Raw genomic sequence first — 26,095 nt, forward strand, 5'->3', positions numbered from 1 at the left:
AATTATCATCTCGAGTTGACGGCGGATTTCCGTGATGACCTTAACCCAAATTGATTCTAGCTTGCGGGGTAAAGATGGGGGATACTCAACAGACAGCGAATTGCGAGCCACTTGCTGATAAGCTTATCCGCTTTCAACGGTGGAGAAGTCATCGTTGACTTGTGAGTCCCGATCTGCGTCCGGGGGAAAGGAGCAAGGATGTCGGAAGAAGAAGAATCTGGGAGATGGTCAATCTGAGCCTCGTATGCAAGTGCGGGTCTCCAGTTTCGGATGTTGGTTGATCATGCAGTTTGACATTTCCGAAATTCTCTTCGGATCCAGGGTAGTCGTCCATCCGAGCTTGAGGTTCAAATGGGTATTCGGATACTAGATTGAAGGGATATACTAATGACATCTTATAAATCTAAGAGACAGAGTAGTTCTTTGGCTGATATTTTCAGTGTTTCAAGTTGAAGTCTTTGGTGTTCGTTGAGAAGTCGCAAGCAACTCTACCATGAGCCAAAAATGTTCTTCCTCTAGAGTTTTTGAGTAGATGTTCAATATTTCAATGAAATGTGAAATCTCTTGTGAAACTCAACATGAGAACTAGTTCTTTTCCTTCCCCGAAGCTTCCCACTGTTCCAATCTCGTAAGCCAGTCGTTCGCCTCAGCAGCCAAGTCCTCATCATCTTCATCTGTACTCCCCTCCAACTGCTTCACCAGCGCTTGAACATGTTCTCGCATTGGTCTCCAACTCTCCCCAACAGGCACACGATCATAGACAAAATCAATCAAGAAGTGCTGATATTCCGTATCCTTCTCTTCATTTGCCTTGGCCAGAACGTCCGCTGCAACAACAGCAGCAGTCTCAGGAAACCGAGCAAGCTGGTCTCGACAAGGCGTAAACGGCGGGTTATTCGCGTCAACAAGCCAGTCAAACAGCTCAGGCATATATGGTTTCATCTCCTCAGCAGTGTGAACACGCTGTGTAAGCGTGCGATAGCTGACCATGTCGAATTTGTCCTTGGTGACCCACACCGCCTTGGAATCTGCGGCGAAGCGCTCAAGAAGACCAGCGTTTTGAATAAGGATAGAAGTCTGAGCGTAATGAGATGAGCGATGAGAGAAGCCTGAGATGTCAAATGCAGCGAGTGCAGCCAAAGCCGGTCGATAGGGCTGGAGCATTTCGAAAGAGAGCTTTAAAAGAACAGAGTACAATGCTTTCTGATGCACCCTCAATGTATCATAATCTTCATCCTCGATGCGAGAAGTAAGGACAGACGAGACGGCTTCAACGGTTGCAGGCTCTGATGCGCGGGACCTGATAATGTCGATATCCTCGCTTCCATCCTCGAATAGCGTCTCTCGATCTGACCAGAGCATTGTCGGCACCTTTTCTGCAAAGGCCTTTTCGTCCAGGGTGGTCAATTGTGTGCTGTTCATGGTGATGAAATGTCGGCGTGCCAATGAACAGTCGGTCTTTGGTGGGATGAGAATTGTGAATCGAGGTCTAACGCGGTTGGCAATTATAAATCGCTTTACAACTTGGTGTACTGATCGTGCAAGCATCACCAGAGGGAACAAAGAATAAGTGAGCAGGTGTCGCCCGCGACAGAAGAAGGGGAATGACTCAGAATAAATACTCCAGGCCCTCATTTTGGGTCAAGGGCCGTGATGCATGAATGTTGTTACCAGATCTGGTGTTCGTGCCACTGAGCTGAAAGCTTGGTGGGAGCGCTAAAGGCCTCTGCGAGCGAGTGACAGTGGACCTTCACTGTCATCATCCTTGAAAATGCGCCCGAGCTAGTTGCTTCGCCACCGCCGAAGAGGCTCAGCCTTATCAGTCATAAAAGCTAGGGGTCCATCCAAGTGTTAAGAGCTGTGCTCCGCATTCACGAATTGCTGACAGATGACGCTATTCCTCTTCTTCATGGTCATCCGGGTATTACTTGAACAGAAATATGTATGTTGTATTGACATCTGAATTATCTAGGAGGGACGGTCTAAAACAGCTTATATCCCGGCATGATATGCGCATCCCAATTATCCTCAAACTCATATCCCATATGCTCACCTGCTCTCCTCACGAGTCGCTTCGCTGGACAGTCACTGACAGTGGTCGACGTCGAAGTAGTCGTTGTTGGAAGAGTAGTCGTGAACGCAGTGATCCCAGCCTCAGAGCAAGCTGCGTAGTATTCCTCGGGAGAGTCGCAGTACGTAGCATAAACAGGGACCTCTGTTGGCTGGATGGTAGTGGCGGTTGGTTCTCCCTCTGCACGGGCTGCAAGAGTGTTCATCGCAGGCCGCCAGGTCGGGAAGGCTGTTGGAATGCGGAACGCAACTTCGCGCTTGAATACGGTTGAAGTTCTGGAAATGTTAGTGTGTGGCTAAGAGGAATTCACGGAAGTCTTACTCGGGGTATGGGCTGACCGTGACTGTGTTCAGTCTCGAACAGTCAGCAAGACGGCTCTCTCGCGGAGGCTCGCCGTTCAAGCCATCAATGCCGACAAAACAGGCATCAGAAGAAGTGGTCGGTTGAACAGCATCGGACGAGGCGGTAGTCTCTGCTGCAGTTGTTATCTCGGCGCTGGACGTTTCGACTCCGACGATCTGTCCATTCTGGCATTGTTCCTCTGCATCATCACATTAGTAAAATACTGTACTGAAGCTATGGGTTCTGCATACCGTTGTAAGCCGTGAGAGTCACAGCTTCACAGCCAACAGGCTCCGACCCAAAGGTGATGTACACCTGCCCGTCAGACTCGGTTTGACAGAAGCCAGCCTCACCAAACGACGAATCCGTCCACGAAAGACGACCCCCAGTAATTGAGAATGTCGTCGTGACAGAATCTGCTGGCGGTTCGCCCTGGGCAGCAAGTTCCTGATAGCCACTGCCAGCATAATAAATAGGCACTCCGTTCTCCAAAAGCTTTCCCCCGTCGAGGTGAAAGACAGAGGCAAAGGTGCATTCGGTCGGGTTGTTGCTGCCCACGAATGTTGTATCGCGCTTCGATAGCCGACGTCGAGGGTTGACCTGGAGGATAATGGCCTCTCCAGCGGGTACGGATGCGCTCGTCGTAGTGGCAGCTGCCTCTGTCGTACTCGTGGCTTGCTCAGAAGTGGTTGTAGTCACTGAATCCAAGATGCTTGTTTCAGAAGTACTGACGGAGAGCGTGTTGGACGAAACCCCATCGGGCTTACAAGGTCCAGCAGCGGCGTGAGCCGCTAGGACAGCGAAAACAAGACTCTTGGCGATCATGACTGAAATAGTCTATCGATGCAGGATGTTTAAAGCAGAAACCACCAAAATCGCAAACTTGGGCTTCGGGGGATAAATATGGCAATCTGTACATCATTTTACAAGCTCTTTTAGCGCTGACCGGCCAGCCGTTGTGCCGTATTTAGTCAGGGGTTCTGAGGAAACTATTGATGTTAGGTGCTTTGGCGCTGGAAACTATTGAATGGTCTAGACCTGTATTAAGCAACGAGGTCGGAATTTACTGAGCTTTGTGCCAATCGGACGCTGGAAGGAGATTTGGCGCCACTAATCGGCGCAAACCGTCCCATTGGTCGGGTTCTAAGCGAGTATACTTGTCACTTAACAAGTCATCGCCCACTTGTTGGCCCGATTTGTTATGCCATAAGTACCCTCCATGTTGAGCGCGAATCAGTGACGGAACTGGCTGTAAGCGACGTCCTTCATCTTTCTTCTCATCAAGAACCGTAACACAATGCCAGCAAAATAAATACATACCAGGAACTGTCAATCTTCCCAACGGTAATTGTCCAAGTGGAAATTTGTAGTGAAGAATAAAGACAAGTTGTAAGTGATTGTTGCTCGAATGAATAGTTGTGAAGCTAAGCGCAGATGCTTATTTAAAAAGTCAGTCTCGGATCAGTATTATGATTTACTGCATGCTGTTGCTACACAATGGCCGGTCATTGTCAAACGCATTTGCAAAACAATCGATATGATTCACTAAAAACACATATCCAACGAATTTACTTAAGTCCCTGCAGAATGGTCTCTGCTAATTCTCGGCCTTCTGTCTGAGGCAACTTGGGGGGAGCTCATGCATTATAAGGTCGCACAAAAGTCATTCTCATAACAATCGAGTTCGGCCGCGCCAATCACCCAAAAGGTACCGGCCAGTTACCTGTCAAAATGCAGTCCATCGGCCTCAAGGAGCTTCTCACGCAACATGGCCAAGCATCTCCATCTCCGCGACATTGATGCCTGAGAAGCTTTGAGACGGTGAAACTTGGGATACACTATCAATCTTGTTGTCACAGGTGAATGGACTGCTAATGGTGTTGTCAAAGATGCTTGAAGGTCCTTGGATGTAAGAATCGGTGATGAGCGCTGCCATGAGATTATACTCCTCGCATTGATCCTTCGTTGTATTGTGATCGACTGTCTGAAAAACTCGAATCTCTGTGATAGTTAGAAGATACTCATCGACGAATCCCGCACCACTGATTTTGAAGACAAGCAGTGGACCCAAGTATTCAAGCTTGGGGAGGTTCATATCAACGACTCAGCTCGTTACGAAAGCGTCTTGAAATCGATTTCAAAAGCCCTGACTGGACAACCTTCATTGCGTCTGCTAATAGCCCTGTATCACTTAGCGTACTCGGTACCAAGGAGTGTGGCCTGAACATTTATTACCGGCGTTTGCGAGACGTTCTTGTCGCAACATGCAAGGAACATCGAGCTGCCGGAATGAGGAATATCATGATGCCGAGCTCCCACTGCGTACCGTGTTTACCGAGGTGTCGTTCAATCTCACCGAGAAGGTTTCGGAGCCAATACTGCCGAGCGGTATTCGGCCGAGAGCTTTCGATACGAAACCTCGTGTTTGCGACTCTCGCGGAGCAAATACGGGAAGGTGTTCCATTTCTCCAAAGTCAAAAAGGTCAATCCACGCGAAAAACAACATTCCATTGTCATCGACTCTCTCGCCGCTTCTATGCAAATTTCTATCAGACTCTGTTGGGTGCACAACGTACCAATCACTCTGTACATGTCCCGCCTCGGACATCATGAAACAAAACAAATCTCTCAACATACAAGCTCACTTCGGCACCTGTTCGGACATATGTCGCTACTGAGAAAGCGGGCGGAAGCCTCAGAACGAATAACCCTGAACACGAGAGCATCCAAGACGCGCGATGTTGGAAGCTTGGCGGCCATGGTATGTATTGTGCATCCCAATCAGGCCAACTGCTCGGCGCCAACAATGATACCGAGTACATCGAGGCATTGGGGCAGTCAAGCTTTGGCTATGTGATGTCCGTGTTCGGCGTTTCTCACCAAAGAGTATCCGCCACAAACAGAAAACGGGGGCGTTGACCTTTTGGCTTTACGAAAGTCAATTTGCGGAGAAATAACCCAGCCGCGCGGGTTGACTCTGGAAATCGTCAGGTTGAGCTGTGACTTGAACCCAAATAACAAACAACAGCAACAACCTCCTGTCGTTTTCTGGGGGTGGCAATTGAATCAAGGGAGAGCTCGACCTTGATGGAAATTCATCGCTCAACGCGACTCCCCAACAAAAACAGCTATGGCATGAAAAGCAAGACAATACCATTCATATTTAACCATATTAACATCTCAACTCCCAAGATTGAGGAGGTGAAATGGCCTACAATTCTTGATCAACATCAGTCTACAGCTAATCCTATATCTGTCAATCTCGTTGTCGTCGGAAACGAGTTATACAGTATGGATGACCGGGCAGAGACAGACAGACTCATGCTCGTCAACAACGATAACGAGAAGTAAAGTCCTTGCTGCAACATCATCCTGAACACTTGGTTCTCTTGACAACCAAGCACAAGGCAAAGATTGACCAACACCAAAAGTACGCGAACACGAACCAGAGAGGAACCTCGACTGAGAGTCACCTGGGAGTTGACCCAATCAGACTTTCCGGGAATCGGACAACTTTTGTTGTTATCTGATAGATCGTGACTGACCTCGGCCTTTCTTTTGTTGTTGCTGACAACAGAGTGCCCCGTGACATGTGACTCACGAGCGTGAAGGTTGCAGCCCTGAAATGAAGTGAGGGGTAAAAAGAAACCGCCCTGAAAGTTACTTCTATGAGTGCTGATAAGAAACTTGTATAAAATACCATAATTACCTGTTCTTTGAGGCACGCGAAAGCTGTTAATATGTTGATAAATATTTCCTAACAAATTAACAAAAGACATTATCTCCACGCCTTTATTCACTTTAAGAACTATTAACAGCATCTGTCCCAACTGGTAAGTACTATTAGGTATCTGGATAGTGAAATCTTCTTCGCAACCTAACCTCATTTACAGGAGCAGATTCCCGCCTTCCCTTAAGGTTGAAGATGCGGTTTCTTTCTACATTTTCTCTCCTTCTTTCTGTTGCTTCTGCAGGGAAAATCAGCATTATTTTTACTCTAGACCCAGTAAAAAGCATGTCTTCTCTGATTGTACTTACCAGAAATGGGGGCATTGTTACTGGGAGATGTGGTAGAACTATCAATGCCACAGTGCCTATCGACTTTTCCAACGTTATGGTCAATGGTGATGGCGCAAGACCATCAGTATTGGGAAACTACATTAGGGGGGGCCCTTCTCTCGTACCTGTCACACGCGGGAACTTCACAGTTGGGAACGCTACCTACGCAATTCAGCCTGATCCTGTGTTTTCAGGAGGCCCTTCATGCATGACAGATGTTGACTCTGTTAATGACCGCCTTTCTATCTACTGCACAGACTTATACTGGGATTATGATGATGTTATAGACGAAACGATTGAATCTGGTTGTATCAGCGATTTACCCCCAGCAAGGAGTGGGCAGAAAGAAGGCTTTCACCCCAAGAGGCCCAAAATAGATCCTCAATTATTGCTTCCGATAAGCGGGGGTTGGATAGGTGCCTGGGTTTATTCTACAAGAAGGGAACCAAGCCTTGACGGCGCTGGTTAGTACAATGACTTGATTACCTGGACTAGACCTGACTTACATTTGTATTAAGGATGGCCTCATCAGAGGTACCTCTACAAGCAGGTTTCGGTGGGCTTTCCTCTTCTAGCCTTATTCTCTGTTCCTGTTATTGATGCTAACTCATTATAGGAAGTTGTACAGTGTGGGAAGAACCAATCCTGTACTGTTACTAGAGATAAGGGGGGGACCTGGACCTACGGATTCGTTGCGACCGGCATAGCCAAATTTGCCAGTTTTGGTTTCTCGGTTTCGAAAGCCATCACGTCGGGGAATGGGCATTGTTGCCATGCCCTACCAGGTGAACGAGTCTGCATTTGGCATAAAGTTGCCCACACTGCATGTAGGTCACAGACTTGTATATACTCTATAAGCAAGATGCTAATTGATGGTACAGACACTGTTCGAATGACTAAAAGAAGGAAATTTTGGCCCTGGGACAAGTACCTGCATGTTTTCCATGGTGAGCAAGTTAATCTAGTCGCCCCGAATCACTACAATAGCGGCGGCGGGTATGTCTGTAGATACAACAACGAATGCAGATCGATGGCTTATGAATACTGGGACTGCAACGGTAAGCGACAGACAAGTGGTATGTACTGTCCACCTCCTGGTTACCCACCGACATTGGATTCAAATCCCGATTTTCTACCGCAAGCTTACGAGACGAGAGTTGGAGAGAAATACAGGAAGGAGAAAAAGAAAAAGATGGGTAAGAAGGCATGGAAGGACTATGAACGAAAGAGAAAGAATCATGAAAAGGTGTTAAAGAAGCAGTATAAGGAATGGAAGAAAATGGCAAAAGTACAAGACGATATTGAAAATAAGCAGGAAAAGGAGAGGGGAAAACAGAATAAAAAAGATGGAAAAAAGATTGATAAAACTCATTTTTAATACTTTATTTCATTTATTTGATTTATTATTAAAGTTTAAATAAATAACTTTCCCAGCATAACAACCTCATAACACTAATACTTGTCGTGATACCACTCTCAATAGCTCCATCAACAAAACCTCTCCATCCATCGGCCCAGTCAGCGCTGGCAAAGAATACTCTTCCATGAGGTTTCTGAAGCTCCTTGAGCCAACGACTCATAGCCGGGCCAGGTCCCCAGCAGCTCCAGGTCCCTTTTGCAAGACCATCGTTCATCCAGTCGTGGGTGAGATACGCTTCAATATCCGCATCAGGTTTGATGTGTTCCTTAAAGCTTGCGGAGATATCTTCGCTAGCTTGTGGGTCTGCGAGGTGCCCGCCATAGCCAAAGCCAATGCAATATGTACCGTTGTTCTTGTTGGTATTGCCGTTGTGGTCAGAGAATGCAAAGCACCACGGGGACCGCCCGTAGCCGCTTGCCATAGCGAACCAGCCAGGCTCGGTTTGCTTCAACTTGAAGTGGATCTTGGCGCCTTGGTTGATATGGCCTGCCTTGACAGCCTCTTGGCGGAGTGGCGAGAGAGGAGGATTGAACGAGATATCCGACAAGCAGTTCCTGAATAATTGTCAGCTTTCAGTTGTAGCTACAACGAGGATGAGCGGTCCTCACAGAGGGATAGTCGAGATCACATATTTGGCTTCGATACGTCGACCGTTCTTTGTAGTCAACGTTACCCCATTGCCATTCTGGTCGACCTTCTCAACAACAGTATTGAACAGTAAATGTCCCCTATACTCGGACAATATCGACAGTGCCAGCGATGTCATGCCGCCATTTCCAAGCTTACAAAGCCCAGCACGCTCGAAAACGCCAGCCATGGAATGGCCGCCAAGTGCATACCATCGCAGCACTTCGACAAAACCACATTGCGAACCTGGCACAGAGCCAAAAGAGCTGATCATGGCATCAAACATGTCCTTCTCGACCTGAGGAATGTTCAACTGGTCGAGGCGATCTTTGGCGGAGAGGTGCTCATATTTCTTCCATAGCGCAGGTTCGCGCAATGGATCGTGGGGATATGGCATTAAATCGTAACTGGTCAAGCTGTCAATGTCGAAGAAAGCATCGGCTACTCTCTGGACTGTTTGGTTTGTCTCCTTGGTATCGAGCTTGGTTGGACCAGCAAAGCTTGCAGTATAAGCTGTGTATTTAGCATCCGCTGTTCCCGCTGAGGTCTTGAGGTTGCCCTGAAGATTGTAGCGGTGAATCTCGGAGTAAACGTGCGGCTGGCCCCTAGAGTCACGGCATCAGAACTATGTATCAGCCTTTTCACAAGGGTCTCACCAATGAACCCATGTTCCTCCCATCTCAAACTCCTCACCCAAAGCTTTGGCTGTCCATGTTCTTCCGCCAATGCGATCGCGACCTTCGACAAGAAGAACCTTACCAGTGGTCAAACTGATGTTTCGGGCGGCGATAAGTCCAGCAAAGCCTGTTCCGATGACAACAACATCATACTTCTCCAGGAGTGCCGACTCGGGCGTACCATTGATAACCGAGTCTGTTTCAAGGCCAGTTGTGAGGCCGCTGCTGGTCCAGAGATAACCTTCTTTTGAAGTTGGCATGATGACTAGATGCGATGCTGATGCCAATGACAAGAGGAATATGTGAGGACATGCTCAAAATCATTGATAGAAACGCGGTCATCTTAAATGCACTGGAGGTCTCATGGGTCATTTCCTGATTGAGACAAAATGTACGAGGTTGATGATAAGATGGCCGAAGTGGTCATTCCGACGTTCCGACGCTTAGTGAACTCGCACTTTATACCCGTTTTGGTACTAGACTGAAACTTGTGGCTAGTGAAGGAAAGAGAACACAGGATTTCGTTCCTAAATGATAAAATACTTAGGTAACTTGGATGTCGGGGCCTGGCCTGCCGTTTTCTTACTCCTCTAGGAGATGGTGGTATGAATGATGATGTCATGACATCGTCGGTGTTCCCTGTCGTACAGAAATAGCAGGAGGTGGCTGCCGATAAATTCGTATAGAGGCGCGGGGTTATGTTACAACTTAACTTGAACATCATTTTCATTCATTCAGCCAGACTCGCAATCATCAAGATGGGCGGCACTATCGTACCACCTCTTGTCATTTCTACACAAAGACATCGGTGACGGATCGCCGACATTACCACATCCTCCTATTTCCTCACGATCTGAACGAGTGGAAGCGCCGCTTCAATAATATCCTTGCCCGTCCCATCGACCACAATATGGCAAGAAACAAACGCTCACAACAACGGTCCAATTGACCACAACGACCTTAACGACCTCAACGAGTGGAGGGACCGGTTTAATGATATTCTTGCTCTAAACGAGTAGAAAGGCCGCTTCCATGATGTCCTCGCCCGGCCCAGCGAGCATAACCGCGTGGCAAGAGATAAACGCTTACAACAACGGCCCAATTGACCACAACGACCTTAACGACCTCAACGAGTAGAAAGACCAGTTTAATGATATCCTCGCATGTCCTAGCGAGGATAACCACGTCATAAGAGACCAACGCCTATAATAACGGTCCCATTGACCAAAACATAAGTCTGAACGAGTGGAAGGACCACTTCTACGATATCCTTATCTATCCTAGCGAGTATATTAACTCTAAATCTAATACTTTATGCAAAGTATATAACATTACCTATCCTAGTAAGTATATTAACTTTAAATCTAATACTTTATATAAAATGCATAATATTGCCTATTTTAGTAAATATATTAACTCTAAATTTAATACTTTATATAAAGTGTATAATATTACCTATTTTAATAAGTATATTAACTTTAAATTTAATATTTTATATAAAGTATATAATACTACCTATCCTAGTAAGTATATTAACTCTAAATCTAATACTTTACATAAAGTATATAATATTGCCTATTCTAGTAAGTATATTAACTCTAAATCTAATACTTTATGTAAAGTGCATAACGTCGCCTATCCCAGCAAACATGACTACAGGTAAGATACCAACGCCTATAACAACGGTCCCATCGACCACAACGATCTGGACGAGTGGAAGGGCCGGTTCGATGATATCCTCGCATGTCCTAGCGAGCATGACCACGGGTAAGATACCAACGCCCATAACAACGGTCCAATTGACCACAACGATCTGGACGAGTGGAAGGACCGGTTTGATGATATCCTCGCACGTCCTAGCGAGCATGTCAACTCTAAGTCTGATACTTCACGTGAAGTGCATGACCGACGAGATTGTAAAGGCGGGGGTCTTGTGGTGGTATAGGTTATCGGAATAAATTTAGTAAAGGTTATCCTAAACTTGGGCTAGATTATATTAAGTTACCTAAGTCTAGCCTGGTCATCCAAACATTGTTTCCAATTTCTTCTCCGACATGATATTTATCCAGTGAAAGCTCGATATCGCGGAGTTCGCGTTCTGGATTGCCGGCAACATGTCCATACGCGCCCAAACCTCCTCCAGTATAACCATGGCATTTCCAATCGGCCCCAAACGGACAGCCTCATACATCTTGTGAACCCGCTGCCGAACAAATGTTCGCAACCGAAGTGTTTCCAATCTCTTTGGTCCTTCATCTTCCCCCCTTGGTGATTTGGGCCCCAGGAAACTTCCAGCGATCAGTAGTGACAGAAGCTGTATCGATATTGTCCCTGAGTCATCTGGAATCTTTTCCAGGATTTCTAATATGCCGAATGCCAGTCCCATAATTAGGTGTGTCTTTTCATCACCGCGATCCAGATCAATAGCACCGTCTGGTCTACCCTCTGTCCTTGTGAATTCTGGGAATGCGGAATAGAGCTCTAGCAGGGCTGCCATGCGATAACAGCGAGAGATAGCCAGCAAGTGATCAGGCGTTGTACATGGGTCTCCAATGTCGTCAATGAGTGCAAGAGAAGGCAGTCGATACCTCAAGATCTCACGTTCAAGACTATTTGCTTTGGCAAGTAGTTCCCCGTACAAGGCCCTTCGATGGATCTCTCCAGATTCAAAAACCCACAAGCTCTTCAGAGCCTGGTTGTTCCGCACCAGCGTTAGCGTCTTTGCAAGAAACACAAAAATGGGTGTTGCAACACCAGTCCATGGACAAGGCTGGATGAGTGCTGGGGGGTGAGGGTCACAAAACATGGTGAGATGTGATAGGCCTTCGTATTGCTGGTCGAAGAGCGCTGAGCTCATAGCTTCCCAATATACCATGGATGAGACCACGAATGTTTGTGTTGTCGTCATTTTTCTTCTTTTATCGATATCTGTCAGGTTATTTAATGATATCCATGACCTGAATAATTGACGTGACCCATGGAGATGTGGCAGACCGGTTGCAGAGACATCATGCCAAGCCTAACGAATTAACATGTCAGTTCTGATGAGATTCAAGGAGCGGATATACCTACCGCGGTCATGCCCAAGAATATAATGCTCAAGAGCAAGTCATCCGAAACAGTTAGAATCTTCTCCCGAGATACCAAGGCCGTAGGCCGGTTGTCATCCACCTCGCATTCCTTTCTTGTAGGAAGCTCAGACAATGTGTGTGAAAGATGTGACATTGCCTCAGTCTGGAACTCCAGTGGAATACAGCTGCTGCTTTTGTCACCCTGGTACAAATGCGCTGCTGACATGCTCAACACACAACCAAAGAGGAGTGGAGAGTCGGCCATCATTCTGGAAACTTCTGATCGGAACGGGTTATTCGCCGAGTCGAAGGATGAGTTGAAATGGCAAACCGTGGTAAAGTAGTGATCCAGGATGAGTGATGCTTGTAGAGTTGGGGTGTAGGAGGTCAGGCAAAGAGAGTCATCATGTAAGGCATTGAGCGCGAGGGGAAATTCTTCATCGGCTTGGACGTCTTCGCACAACGTCAATAGTTGCCCTGGATTTAACGTCGAGGGTGGTTGCACTTCTAAAATGTCCTCTAAGTGCTCCCTGGCATCAAATAAACTAGAACTAGAACCTTGCGTGAGAGAACCAGGAGCTTGTACTTCATCGTCATTGTTGTTCTGAGTCTCGACGCTTCCAGGGTTTGAGTTCTGCTGCATTAAGTTTGATAAATTTCTGACGCCTGAGTCGAAACGAGGAAAAGAGTTACTTGCAGCCGGTGAAGAGTGAACCATGTGCCTCTCATACTTCACTGACCACTTCACAGGCTTATGGTAGCCGGGACATTCGACACCGATTTTGGCGCACCTCTTACATCCTGGCAGCTGCTCATCACATTTCACCTTCTTTTCTCTAAAGTTAGTCTTATAATGGAGTTCTCGTTACGACAAGACTGCGACTCACGCGTCTCTTGCAGGTAGAACAGCCAGCTAGACACGCCTGTTAGCCAAATATCTCATATTGCCGAGGGATGTACCGACTCCGTGCTTTCACCTTCTTAGTGCGGCATCTTTTTGACTCGTCAGTCATGGTCATAGCCAGAGCCCTGCTGCATTTACAGAGTGATGATGAAAATTACATCTCGGAAACGTTGTCTTAGAAGAACCCCTTACAGGGCCTAAACGAGCTCGCTACCCCGCATTCGATTCCGGGGAAGAGGTTCCACCGAGATAATGCTTCCAGGACATGCTTGATTTGGCAAAGTTAACCGTAGCGCAAAGACAGTGATTGGATGGCGGACTTGAGTAACTCCACTTTCTTATCGCTCACCGAGACAAGTAACCGAAATCCACCTAGAATGAACTCGGCCCTGGCTTAATTCTCTCCCAGGCTGTACTTATCTTATATTTACCTAGACAAGATGGAGTCATTATTGTTTAGTAAGACCTAAATTATCTAAAATACGAATCTTTAAGTAATGGAAAGCCATACTATTATAGAGTACAGTAAAGTAAAGCTTCAACCCAGCGTAATGCTGTCTTACCCTAAACAGTTATGATTTTTGAGTATATTCTATATAATTGTATCTATTATAATAAGTAGTTTAATACTTCTTATTCTCTAAGTACTAAGAACTGCAAGTCTCTTCCTTAATACAATGAGTTTGCTTTTATTCTGTTAAGAACCTCTAAGGCTCAAACTTCTTAGGTGCAAATAAAAGCAGCAGAACTTCAAAAGATGTCAGTTTGATAACAGATAACATGTTGATAACAGATAGGCTTATCTCGCTGAAGATAAGATAAGAATGTCCTATCCGACAGCCTGCGGAATCCAAGGCCAGTCCGACAGCCCAGCAAGGTTAGAGACACGGAATCTGTTCCGCTCTAAATCAACTTGCATCCACTTTGAGAAGTGTAACTAAGAGTGTTTAATACAGTGATCCTATTCAGCAAATAACTGCCAGGCTCTCACAGCTCTATCTTATTTTTACAGTCATCATCACAATGCATATGTCTGGAACGCCATTAAAGAAGTAAATAAACCCGTGCAGCAGCTAGCATGTTTCATTGCATGAGGGACATGAGAGCTGAAATAAATATCTCAGCCCGGCATCTCGGCACGCACTTGCGGGCCTGTAATATAAACAGGGCGACACAACAGGCTCGTATTCCGAATGCGGTCAAAGCTAGGCGGAATTACAGCTGTCTCTCACAAGAGTCCCAGTGCTTGACTGTCCTCATAAGGCGGAATACGGATATCTCGGGATATGTCAACAGTCCCCTGCATAGAGCTAAAAGACAACTGCGAAAGTACATAACGAAGCTAAGAGCCCCATCAAACAAACAATGTCTTGGCATACTTTACACAGTAACTTTGTTCTAGCTAGCAACGACGGAGTACCATGAAGCTATATGGTTTGTTTCTTGTCGGCTTGGCTGGTTTAGCCGGTGCAGCTGATGTCACACTCACAAGCTCAGGCTGTGCCGACGCATCAGGCTTCGAAAAGTGCCAGGCCTCTGCGAACAAACATACAAGCAGCTGCATTGCTCAAGCTCGCCACGACAACAGCCAGGTAGAGCTCCTCGCATGCGGATGCCAGGACTACGTCGACAACTTCAACTGCTACGCGGCCTTCTGCTGGAACAGGGTCTGGGAATGCGAGTACCAGGAGTACATGGTTTCGTATTTCATGAACTGCAATATTGCCAAGCAACCAGTTCCCTACTTCCCCGCTCCCAAGAATGCACCTGGCGCTTGCTCTTGTAACGTCGGACAAGTGTATCTCAACATCCAGGATGTCATTCAGCAGACGGCGACGTGTTCGAACGCTGCCGATTCGGGCGATGCGGGAAGCAATCTGCAGCAGATTGAGGGCTGCAACTGCTGTGAGATCAGTGGAGCTCTGTCAAGGTATGCTACAATTCACGAGACATTGAGTAAACGAGACTAACATATAATAGTATTGTAGAGATCTGCCCCAAGACGGACCCCAACCTCATTGGCCTGAAACAAATCTCCACCCTCGAGTCCGAGCTGAACGTCGACTATAAATCTTGCGGGTCATACATGGAGACGTACGATTGTTCGTCTAAACTCTCGTATTCTCTAGAGGGTGTCAGCACGTACTATAAGCCCGACGATCCCCTCAAGACCGGTACTGCCACCTTGAGCAACAACCCAGGTTCTGTCACGGCACCGGCCAGCGGAACGGTGTTCTCGTATACCAACGGAGGCGATGGAACCGTCTATACCATCACTGCTGCTGGTGTCGGCAAGGACAGTTCTGATAGTAAGGGCAGCTCTGATAGCGATGGCAGTTCAGGTGCAAGCGGCGATTCATCGAGCGCCACTGGCACTGCGACTGCGGATAGCAGCAAATCTACTGAGAGCTCGAAGAAGAATGGAGCTGAAAGGTTGGCTACTGGAAGCGTCTTAGTGATTGGATTGACACTGGCTTTGACCTTGGTGTCGATTTACTAGCTTTGTTCCTAATGGGGTAGACGCATCGCTCCAACCTGCAACTAGTAAGATAGCGATGAGCCATGATCACTACACAGGAGGACTACACCCATGATTAATCGCTGGCAAGGAAGAGCAATGGAAGAGGATCTTGAGCGATTGATCACGTTGGAGTAACATAATAGCATAGATTATCATTACATAAGAAATAAGATCGCCGGGCTCTGGCATTACCAACATTCGTCCTGATGAATCCCCAACGATACCTTACAAAGAAAAGTTCAAATTCTGAAATGTGTTGCAAACCTCCTCCAAGAAATACTGCACCCTCTCCTCCTCAAACAGATGCGCCCTCGCAATGATAGTAACCTTCAAGCTCATCCCATCGGGCTCGACCTCTCCCGCTATCGCCAAGTCATAGAGTGGCTCATCCTTCCTGAGCTCAACATGCTTCGACAAGACTCCCATCTCAACACGTTGCTGTTCCACCTCACTCTCAGGATGATACTCAAAGTTATGATACGTAACACAGCATGCGAAATTTGTGGTGGAGTCTGGCCAGTCTGTGCAGTTGCGCTTGATCTCCTCGAAGCCGAGGGTCTCGAATGGTAAGCTTCGCAGGTATTGATCTTGCATTTCGCGAAGCATCTGGTGATGATTCTCCTCTGCCCCAATGTGTGCGCGGACGGGGACGGCATTTGTGCAAGGGCCGATGATGTCCTGGCAATTGACAGGCAGGCCCTGACGACCTGAGACAATGCGACCGAAGACAACATCGCTGGACCCAGATTCCTTTGACAGCACCAAAGCACAAGCAGAATTAAAGACCGTCGCCTGCGTGGCGATGCTGCTGCGGATGGCTTGACTTGGAACGCTGACGACCTTTGACAAGTGCAAGGCCTTCGAAGGTGACACCTCCCGACGATAGGCCCCGTTGTTCGCATCGCTCAAGATAGTCATGGGAGAGTCTCCAATCACGTCACGCCAGAACTCAAAACCCTTCTTTTGACTATTGGCAGTGTACTCCATGTACCGCCTGAACTGCGTCGGCGGAAGAAGCGACATGCCGTTAAAAAGGATGTGCAGATTACGCACAATAGGTTCCAGGCTCAGACCATCGTACAAAGCGTGCGACAGTCGCAGTAGTACTCGTACCGAAGATGACTGCTTGAGAAGAGCGATGCGTATCAACGATTCTCCAAGACGAATAGGATCCTGTGAATGCTCATCCAGGAAATCGTTGGTCGCCGTGTTGACGTTTTGGTTGGTGACAATTGTCTCAATCGGCACGTCGAGGTGCTTCAGAACCACTTGGTACAGCTGACCTGAAGCTAGCACAAAGACTGTTCTGAACATATCAATGTGCTGAACTAGGGAATGGCAGGCATTGACGAGAGTTGGAGGGTCTGAGTCGACTGGAAAGTCGATGTAGAAGGGCGTGAGAGGTCGTGGGGACCCAGTCCCGGGACTGAAGAGGAATGACTTTTGCATCTGCGTGCTTTGGTACATGTCCTGAATTGACTCCAATGAGACGTTGAGCTGTGAGCAAATCTCTCGCTGAATGAAGTCTTGCGGATCCTCGAGTGAGAGAAGCTCGAATGGGTTGTAATCGTCAACATGAACCTCTTCACTGTCAGCCCCCGAACCTGCTGACTCAAGCTTCTTGGAAAGCTTGAACAAAACGGGGTAGTCAAAGATATCCTTGACAACTATCGTAGTATCCAATCGGCGACCAAGCCTCATGGCCAGCTTTGTCGCCATCATCGAGTGTCCACCAAGGTCAAAGAAGTTATCAGTGATTCCAACTTCAATGCCAAGAAGTTTGGAAGCTTCGTCACACAAGATGATCTCAGTCTCAGTGCGAGGAGCGACACGGGCTGACCAGCCTTGTTTGTCTTGACCATTCGTCAAGGTGGTGCGTGAAGCAAGGCCTTCGCGAATGACGACTGCAAGATTGGCAAAGACGGGATTGTCGAAGACATCTTTGACAGTGACGCGAACATTGAAGCGCTGCTCAACCCGCGAGATGAGCTTCGTGGCCAGGAGGGAATGTCCGCCGAGTTTGAAGAAGTCATCGGAGATGTCGACCTTCATTCCAAACGTCGCAGTCGCCTCATCGCAAAGTATCGCCTCGATGTCGCTGATAGGCACCGCTTGTGTAGGCAGTGCGGTCTGCTGCTTGGGTATAATCCGAGCCTGGCGTGCAAGTTCCTTCCTGTCGACCTTGCCGTTAGGGTTGAGAGGCATTTGATCCAACACCACTATGCTAGAGGGGACCATGTACGATGGAAGCAAAGACTGCAGTCGCTCGCGGACCTGAAGTGCGGCACGCCGTCTCTGAAGGCCCTGTAGCGGACGATTGGCTAGGGTCGCTGAGCTCCGGAGGTGATTGTCGGTTGGAAACTTGATGAGCGTGCGTCGAGTGACTGAAGGTGGTGGGAGGTGATGGAAGACAGCATCGAGTGCACCGCTCTGGGACCACTGACGCGCTGCGCTGACCTCCAAGCGGAACCCAGCCTCTTGGGCGAGTCGGTGAAGGTCAGTAACAGAAAGAGACGCACGGCTCTCAGCATCAGAGCGAACTGCTGAGATCCAAGCCACACCGTCAAGCTTGGACTCTTCTTCTGCCTCGAGGGACTCAACGATGTGTCGTTCGAAGACGGTCTTGGTGAAGGGAATATTGCTAATGGCCACGGTAGATGACCCCTTCGACCGTCGCAGGAACTGCAAGAGAGACGTGCGATTCATACGTGATGCGCCAAAGTCGACCCAAGCGCTCCTCTCAATCGTATGCACAGGTACTGATTCGCTATCACGTATGTGTACCACAGCCGTATAACGATATGCACTAAGCTCATTGGTAGCATGCATGTTCTTCGGCAGAATCTCAACATGATGAACCAGTTCGGGGAAGCGATCCTGTAGTGTCGTAAAGAACGCCGGCTCGACAAGCAACTCCTCCTCACGCTCCTCCAACTCAGCCATCTTCTGCCTAACAGAATCTTTCGTCGCAGTATCACCCAGCGTCCTGATAGCCCTGGCAGCGAGGAAGTGCTTGTTGGTAGCGTTCGTTCGCATGTCGCCAAAGAACAGCCGCTTGACACCGGGGAGATGGACCAGGGTGTCTGCCACTTGGGCCAAGTACTCTGGTGAAGGGAAATACTGCGCGACTGAGTTGATCACCACGAGGTCTGGGTGAAGATCGGTCAATTGGCTGATGTCCTGGGCTGTACCGACGTGGATTTCGGCCTTGCCTGCGAGAGAGGGGACAGACTTGATGACGCTGTTGGTGAATGCGGCGGCTGACTTGGATGGCTCAAGACCTCTGTAGCTCTGTACCCCATCACCGAGGTTGAACAAGATCATGCCGCTACCTGTTCCCACCTCAAGGACATGGCCTGGAGCCTGACCATCACGGAGCGTCTTGATAGTGTCATCAAGCCACTCCTGCATCTCCACCTTGTCAATCTCACTCCCATCATACATAGACGTCCAGCCCTTGAAGTCCTTTCCGATGGTAGATGGATCGATGTCCCCAATATCGGCATACATCTCAGTCTCAAAATGATCCTGCCATCCCTCAACCTGGGTATCATTCGCGTCACCCTCTAAAGAATGATCGTGATCAATGACGACAAAGCCAACCAGGTCTGCTTTCTCGCCATCATCCTTCTGCACGACGACAGCAGCATCGCGGACAGAGCCGTGGCCGAGCATAGCAGCTTCTACCTCCGCTGACTCGATACGGTTGCCGCGGATCTTAAACTGCGTGTCCATGCGACCGAAGAACTCAATGAGGCCGTCGCCTACTCTGTACCGCACGCGATCGCCAGTGCGATAGGCTCTCACTCGCTGACCATCGACTTCAATGTGGATGAAGCGGTTCTCGTTGAGTGCTGGGTCGAAATATCCTCGTGCAAGACCATCGCCGGTGACAACAAGTTCTCCCATGACACCAACGCCTACAAGCTGCTGATTTATGTCGGTGACGTAAGCTCCAGAGTTGTTGACAGCTCGCCCGATAGGAACACCATTGATGAAGGAGTCACCAACAGCGATAGGATACCTCGTGCTCATAATACCATTCTCCGTTGGTCCATACCCGTTATAGCATTGGCCCCGCACAAGACTCTGGGCATCAATCGCATCTTGTCCATCGAAACGATCTCCTGCAGCCATGAGAAAGTCAAGTCCCCTCAACGCATCGCGTGCGTCAGTGAGATACAGCTTCAGCAACGCAGGGGCCATGCACGCAGCATTGATCTCTTCCTTGATAAACACGTCTTGAAGCGCCTTGACGTCTAGAGTAGTCATGTAGTCAATGCAGACTAACATTCCGCCGTTGAGGAGGGTGAAGAAGATCTCGTAGGTGGCGCCGTCAAAGGCAATGTTGAACATGTGAGCTGAGCGAGGCTGGATTGGGAAGTCGGGGATGATGTTGCTTGTCATGAGACGGACGATGACGCGGTGCTCTACCATGACACCCTTGGGTCGACCAGTTGAGCCGGAGGTGAAGAGGACATATGCAAGACTTGTCGCGGTAGGATTTGACTTGTCGACATAAGTATTTCCATTGAGATCGCTCGTGTCGCAACACTCTATGGCATCAACGATACGCATAAACTCCAAGCCCGGTATGCTAAGCTCTGGCACGGGAACATCTGAGCCCAGAAGCACTATCGTCTGTCCGGGGATAGAAGAAAGAATGTCATTCAGGCGAGCAGAGGGAGACTTGACGTCGAATGGGAGATAAGCCAAGTTCGCCTTGAGAATACCGATGATGGCAACAATCGCTTCGCATGAGCGCGGTGCTAACACTCCGACCAAAGTCTCAGCTGGCATGCCCTGTCGACGGAGCCTTGCCGCAAGCCGATCAGACTGACGGTCTAACTCAGAATAAGTAAGACGAGACGACGAGTCCACGACGGCGAGAGAGTCTGGGTAAGCAGCGACTTGCGTGCGAAAGATGTCGACCAAGCTTGCATCTCTTGGATACTCAACCTTCTTGATCCTGAGTAAATCCAAGCGACGCAATTCCTCAATCCCATCCGTAAGATGAAGTACCGAGATCGGGATATTAGGTTTCTCAAGACCATTGCGTAGAATCTGGAAGAACACGCTCACCATATTCTCAACAGTCTCAGCCTTAAACAAATCCGTCGCAAAGTTGCAACTTCCCTTGAGACCATCAGCCTCTTGGAAAAGATGAAACTCGATATCGAACCGCGTATACGCCTTGCTAGCAACAACCTCCGACTCAAGACCTTGAAGCTCAAACCTCCCAAGATCCTTCTGCGAGTGAACCGCAAAGATGAGTTGCGCAAGCGGTGTTCGCGAAAGATCTCGTGAGCCGGGCAGCATTGTTGACACGACGCGTTCAAAAGGGACGTCTTCGTTCTCAAATGCCGCGGTGGTAGTAGCTCGGACTTGAGAGACCAAGGAGCTAAAGGTATCTTGGTCGTCGACGGTGATGCGCATGCACTGAGTATTGACGAAGAAGCCAATGATGTTCTCTAGTTCCCAGCGATTGCGGTTGGCGATGGGTGTGCCGATGACAGCGTCGTCAACGCCAGTGAGACGATAGTGCGCTGCGCGGAAAGCAGCCAACAGCACGGCGAACGAAGTGGTGTTGTTCTCGTTGCAGAAATCACGTAGATTCTGGTACAGCTGCCCATCAATAGAGACTGGCACGACGCCTGCTTCGCCTGATAGAAGAGCCGGACGAGGGAAGTCGGTGGGTAACTTGGCCGGTGAACAATCGGCAAGTTGCTTCTTCCAATAGTCAAGCTGCTTCTCGTGTTCTAGGGCTTGAGCCTCTTGTTTCTGCCACATGGCAAAGTCGCTGTACTGGATGGGGAGAGGGTTCATAGCTGAGGCAAGATCACGGCCTTGGAGAGCGGCAGCGTAAAGTTGGCTGAGATCATGGCGGAGAACGTCGATTGACCAGCCGTCGGAGACGATGTGGTGCATGACGATGGAGAGGATGTAGTCTGTGTCGCTCAGGCGAATGAGAAGTGCTCTCCAACCTGCTTCAGAGGTGAGATCGAATGGAGTGGTCTGCTCTTGTTTCAGCAGGTCGAGGTAGTCACTATCTGGCGCATCGACGACCCTCAATTTCTTGGAGAGGGTCTGGTGAATAATCTGTACACCTGCACCGTCGCGGTCCTCAAAGGTAGTTCGCAGAGTCTCGTGGCGCTGCTCCAAGGCCATCAGAGCCCGACTTAGTGCATCGATGTCTACCATTCCTCGCATGCGCACAGCGTAAGGAATCAAATACCACAGAGCGCCGACCTCCAGCTGATCCAGGAACCAGAGTCGACCTTGAGAGTAAGACTGCTCGATGGGTCCATCGCGAGTTGTCGTTGGGATAAGAGCGTACGGCTCAGCGCTACCGTTGACAACAGCCTCAAGACCAGCGAGAGTGGGGTTCTGATAGATGTCGGAGACCTTGAGATCTATACCAGCTGACCGAGCCATGTTGACCATTTTTATGGCTGTGATGGAGTGGCCGCCCAGCTCAAAGAAAGTTGATCCAACGTTGGCAGCTCCGGTGTCAAGACCCAAGCATTGACACCAAACATCTTCCAGCTTGGATTGGCTGCTGGCTGTTGGAGAGCTCGATTGAGATGGTCGGGAGCTGCTTCCTTGGAGCTGCTGGGCCAACATGTCGCGACCGATAGAGCGAAGCCTTCGTCTGTCGACCTTGCCAGTCGCGGTACGAGGAAGATATTGCATGCTGATGTAGCACGATGGGATAGAATGGCGAGGAAGGACCTGCTCCAGTTTCACACTCATGGCCTTAGTCGCAGCCAGATCTAAGATGGTGGCATCTTCTATTGACCCGGTTGCTCCAGAAACGATCAAGAAGGCAACGAGAACAGTGCTCGTAGGCGAGTCCGACGGTTTGACAGCTTCGACCACAATCGACACGTCTTCAGGCAATTGTTGTCGTAGGTGAGTCTCCACAGCCCCAAGCTCAACACGCTGTCCTCTGATCTTGACCTGCGAGTCCATGCGACCGAGACAAACAACAGTGCCGTCAGATGCATAACGCGCAAGATCACCAGTTCTATAGAACTTGATTCCATTGGGTAGTTCTTTGAAGGGATACCAGGGTGGAACTGTGGAAAAGAAAGGTGACTTTTCAGTTGGTGGAGGAATAATGTAGTCGCGCGCAATGCCTGGACTCTCAATGACAAGTTCACCAATTGCGCCGATCGGAACCAAACGATTCGGATCGCTGGGATCAATGATCCAAGAGTGCGCGCCTACTGAGTGACCGATGTTGTTTGGATCAGCGCCTGATGAACTAACCTTGCCAACGAAGCAGATCGAAGAGCTCTCGCTCTGGCCGTAGCCATCCAAGAGTTGAACGTGAGGCGCCCAAATGGCATTAACCGACGGGGACATCTGTTCACCAACAAGCACCAAAGTCTTGAGCCCAGGAACATCATCAGGCTGAAACGTACCCATGTACGAAGGAGTTGCCATCATCCAATTGACATCTGCCCGATTGACAAAAGCAGGAACGTTGTTCATGCGATCGTCATCAGAGGGAATACACACGCAGCCGCCGTGGATCAACGTCGTCATGATCTCAAGAAGACAAGCGCCAAATGCATGAGATCCGAATTGAAGAGCGCGCGTATCACTGTTGATACCAAGTGCAGAGCCGAATTTGAGGGCGCACGATGAAAAGGCTCGATGCTCGATCATGATGCCTTTTGGATCGCCAGTACTGCCAGATGTGAAGATCACATAGGCCAAATCCTCTGGAGTAACCTTGGCTAGAGTAAGATCTGGTTTCAAGGCGCAAGTACAAAGGAGTGATTGAACAAGGTCATCGTCAACAACAATGCAGCGCTCGATGATACCTTGCACCTTGCTCCTGTATAACTTGGAAGTCAACGCAACAGTAGCGCCAGTCTGCCCAACGACCTGCGCGACTCTAGCAGGAGGATCATTAGGGTCAATGAGAGTAAAAGCATGACCGGCTTTCATGACTGCGAGCATCGAAGCGACAACCCATTTGGACTTCTCAAAGTAAATCGGGAGTATCGCGTGCTCTTGGTCAGGGGTGCTGAACTTGATGACCGCTGCAAGACGAGAGGTGATGTTATCGAGTTCAGAGTATGTCCATTCGCCGTCCCAAGCGCAGATTGCGACTTTGCTTGGAGATAGAGAGGATATCCTGAGCATCTCTTTGTGGATGAGAGTGGGTTGGGAAGGGATGGGGTGTGAGTTCCAGCCCTGGATCTCAGCTTGATCCTCTGACGTCAAGATGTCGAGCTCACCCGCAGATGGTAGCTTATCTGGAGAGACTCTTAGGCGCTGTATCAAGTAGCCTAGTTGTCGCATGAGGCGAGCTATTTGCTGGGAATCGATGAGACTCTTGTCATATCTGGCAATGATGGAAAGTCCATCACTAGCCATCTGGCAGTGGAGCAACAGAGCACGATTGGTGCAGGGCATGAAGAGCTCAGACTCTCCAGTCTTTTGGAGAATCTTACAAGTAGAGGAGGATTGCTCATTATCGCCCTCAGTGACTAACAGGACAGTCTGGAATCCGCTTGCAGCAACGCCATCGTCCCCAGTGGAAGAGATGCTGCGAAGACCGACATCTGAAAACTGGCGGATGGCATCATCGTTAGCATTAACTGCGCCGATGATGTCTGAGAGAGACTGATCGGAGGCGCAGTGTACGCGGAAAGGCACAACGGTCCGTGTCGGACCATTTACCAACAGCTGCTGTTGCTCTGTCACTACACCAAACAGCGCCTCTTGCGAGTGTGTGTAACGTGACAATAGAATGGCAAGCGCGGTTCGGCAGATAGCTGCACTGGGCCAAGTTGATCGAGCCGAGGCCGTAAAAGTGACGCGGTGTTCGGACTTTGCATTGGGGTGGGGAATAGCCAATGGAGAAATCAAGTGCGGAAACGCCGAAGCATTTAGATCACCCAAGTAATTCTTCCAATACTGATTTGCAGGATGAAGACCCTCAGTTTCAGGAGTTTTGGACCCATCAGTAGGAGTCAACGACAGACCATCATCCTCAGGGTCAGAAGACTCGGGTGTGTAAGGCCTGTTGGAGAGTTCATCATGCCCATGGGTGTAAGCTTTCAGAACTCGCTCGAGGATCCGTTCTTGAAAGGATGTATCCACGAGAGCATGGCTAAAAGTCCAGATGAGGATCTTCTTCTTCTCAATAGGATCGTCAAGAAGAACGAATCTGTTGCAGCGAGGTCCAGAAGCCGCAGCTGCTGTTTCATCCTTCACAACAGCATCTTTCTGATCAGCAGATGTACTAAACATCCATGAGAAGACAAAGCTGTCTTTCAAGATGACCTGATACGTTTGTCCACTTGAGGAAGTAAAGGCACAGGTCCTCAGAGCAGGAGTTCGGTGGATGGTCTCTTTCCAAGCAGCAGCCAACTTTGAGATGTCAATGTCATTGCTGATCTCATAAGCAACATGCCCAATGGAGCGTTGCTTTTCACTACCGGCGCAGTCGATGACATCTTGCTGGAACGCCGTGCTGGGGAGGATACTCTCGATTCTATCACGGCCTAGACCGAGAGAACAAGAGACTTCCTCGACAAGAGTGTCGGTGTGACTTGCATCGTCACTACGCAGCAACAAAGGCATGACTGGCGCACCACTCTTGGTGTTGAGTGATGTCATGTTGAATGTAAGAGAAGTGTTTGAAATTGAAGGATTGTCCGACTGTGTAACATGGGGGTTTGGGCAAGGCAATATGGTTGAATAGGCAATAAGAATCTCCCACCAAAGTCACAGCTCGTATAAGCTGATAGGATAGAATGCTACTGCATCGTTGGGTGAGTCAATGTCAACTTTTCTGTATATACCTCACCTGCAGGAATGCAGCGCAGCATGCAGCAATTCTCGTGTTGGCACCATATCTAAACCAAAATTACGTGATACTTACCAAAGAGGCACATCACCATCCCAGCATGATCATCCCATGTCTTAGACTCTCGATGCTTCCATCATGAGGTGTCATCAAAAGATCCTGCAAGGCATATTCTGTCTCAGCCAGCCTCACCCGCCGTCATTTCTCAACAGCATCACAACCTGCCAATCCTTCATATGATTCAGATCCTGATCCTTCAATTGGCCGGCTGCACTGATTGGCTACCGCGGGCTATTCTGCAGGGAGATTGATAGTCGGTGTTTGTGGCGCTGACCTGCATGAGTAGGTCTTACTCTTGGGTGAATCCTACAGCCCGCGGGAGGGGGGGGGGAACAGGCCAATCAGTCTGAGATTGCAATCTGCATGCAGAACTATCCCGTGTCTCGGTAGTACGCGGGTTAAGAGGCTATGCGAGCCGGGAAGTTGCCGGTAGTGGTCAATTGCCGGATTAAGTAGTCTGCTTAGCAGTTGAGAGGGTGATGCCTTGATGGAAGGTAAGCTGATAGGGGGCCAA

The 26,095-nt window shown here is 48.8% G+C and overlaps 8 protein-coding genes across 8 annotated transcripts; 2 read left to right on the forward strand and 6 right to left on the reverse strand.

The window, feature by feature from the left end:
- Nucleotides 1-585: 585 nt before the first annotated feature.
- On the reverse strand, nucleotides 586-1,422 carry FMAN_12964 (uncharacterized protein; the record flags this gene model as incomplete). The annotated part of the gene is made up of 1 exon (XM_041823466.1): nucleotides 586-1,422. The coding sequence occupies one exon, from the start codon at nucleotides 1,420-1,422 to the stop codon at nucleotides 586-588; it is 837 nt and encodes a 278-aa protein (XP_041689044.1).
- Nucleotides 1,423-1,982: 560 nt separating this feature from the next.
- On the reverse strand, nucleotides 1,983-3,238 carry FMAN_12965 (uncharacterized protein; the record flags this gene model as incomplete). Its single annotated transcript, XM_041823468.1, has 3 exons — nucleotides 1,983-2,346; nucleotides 2,393-2,612; nucleotides 2,665-3,238. The coding sequence occupies 3 exons, from the start codon at nucleotides 3,236-3,238 to the stop codon at nucleotides 1,983-1,985; spliced, it is 1,158 nt and encodes a 385-aa protein (XP_041689045.1).
- Nucleotides 3,239-4,172: 934 nt separating this feature from the next.
- Nucleotides 4,173-4,508, reverse strand: FMAN_12966 (uncharacterized protein; the record flags this gene model as incomplete). The annotated part of the gene is made up of 1 exon (XM_041823469.1): nucleotides 4,173-4,508. The coding sequence occupies one exon, from the start codon at nucleotides 4,506-4,508 to the stop codon at nucleotides 4,173-4,175; it is 336 nt and encodes a 111-aa protein (XP_041689046.1).
- A 1,920-nt stretch (nucleotides 4,509-6,428) lies between these two features.
- On the forward strand, nucleotides 6,429-7,725 carry FMAN_12967 (uncharacterized protein; the record flags this gene model as incomplete). The annotated part of the gene is made up of 5 exons (XM_041823470.1): nucleotides 6,429-6,936; nucleotides 6,991-7,028; nucleotides 7,089-7,299; nucleotides 7,354-7,548; nucleotides 7,628-7,725. 5 exons carry the CDS (start codon nucleotides 6,429-6,431, stop codon nucleotides 7,723-7,725), a joined length of 1,050 nt encoding a protein of 349 aa, XP_041689047.1.
- Nucleotides 7,726-7,878: 153 nt separating this feature from the next.
- On the reverse strand, nucleotides 7,879-9,456 carry FMAN_12968 (uncharacterized protein; the record flags this gene model as incomplete). Its single annotated transcript, XM_041823471.1, has 3 exons — nucleotides 7,879-8,446; nucleotides 8,501-9,124; nucleotides 9,176-9,456. The coding sequence occupies 3 exons, from the start codon at nucleotides 9,454-9,456 to the stop codon at nucleotides 7,879-7,881; spliced, it is 1,473 nt and encodes a 490-aa protein (XP_041689048.1).
- Nucleotides 9,457-11,216: 1,760 nt separating this feature from the next.
- Nucleotides 11,217-13,280, reverse strand: FMAN_12969 (uncharacterized protein; the record flags this gene model as incomplete). The annotated part of the gene is made up of 4 exons (XM_041823472.1): nucleotides 11,217-12,215; nucleotides 12,269-13,096; nucleotides 13,155-13,180; nucleotides 13,232-13,280. The coding sequence occupies 4 exons, from the start codon at nucleotides 13,278-13,280 to the stop codon at nucleotides 11,217-11,219; spliced, it is 1,902 nt and encodes a 633-aa protein (XP_041689049.1).
- Nucleotides 13,281-14,592: 1,312 nt separating this feature from the next.
- On the forward strand, nucleotides 14,593-15,671 carry FMAN_12970 (uncharacterized protein; the record flags this gene model as incomplete). The annotated part of the gene is made up of 2 exons (XM_041823473.1): nucleotides 14,593-15,101; nucleotides 15,152-15,671. The coding sequence occupies 2 exons, from the start codon at nucleotides 14,593-14,595 to the stop codon at nucleotides 15,669-15,671; spliced, it is 1,029 nt and encodes a 342-aa protein (XP_041689050.1).
- Nucleotides 15,672-15,917: 246 nt separating this feature from the next.
- FMAN_12971 (uncharacterized protein) lies at nucleotides 15,918-25,331 on the reverse strand (the record flags this gene model as incomplete). The annotated part of the gene is made up of 1 exon (XM_041823474.1): nucleotides 15,918-25,331. The coding sequence occupies one exon, from the start codon at nucleotides 25,329-25,331 to the stop codon at nucleotides 15,918-15,920; it is 9,414 nt and encodes a 3,137-aa protein (XP_041689051.1).
- Between the last annotated feature and the right edge of the window lie 764 nt (nucleotides 25,332-26,095).

The sequence above is a fragment of the Fusarium mangiferae genome, assembly GCF_900044065.1.
Source record: "Fusarium mangiferae strain MRC7560 genome assembly, contig: FMAN_scaffold015, whole genome shotgun sequence".
In the NCBI taxonomy this organism is placed as follows: domain Eukaryota; kingdom Fungi; phylum Ascomycota; class Sordariomycetes; order Hypocreales; family Nectriaceae; genus Fusarium; species Fusarium mangiferae.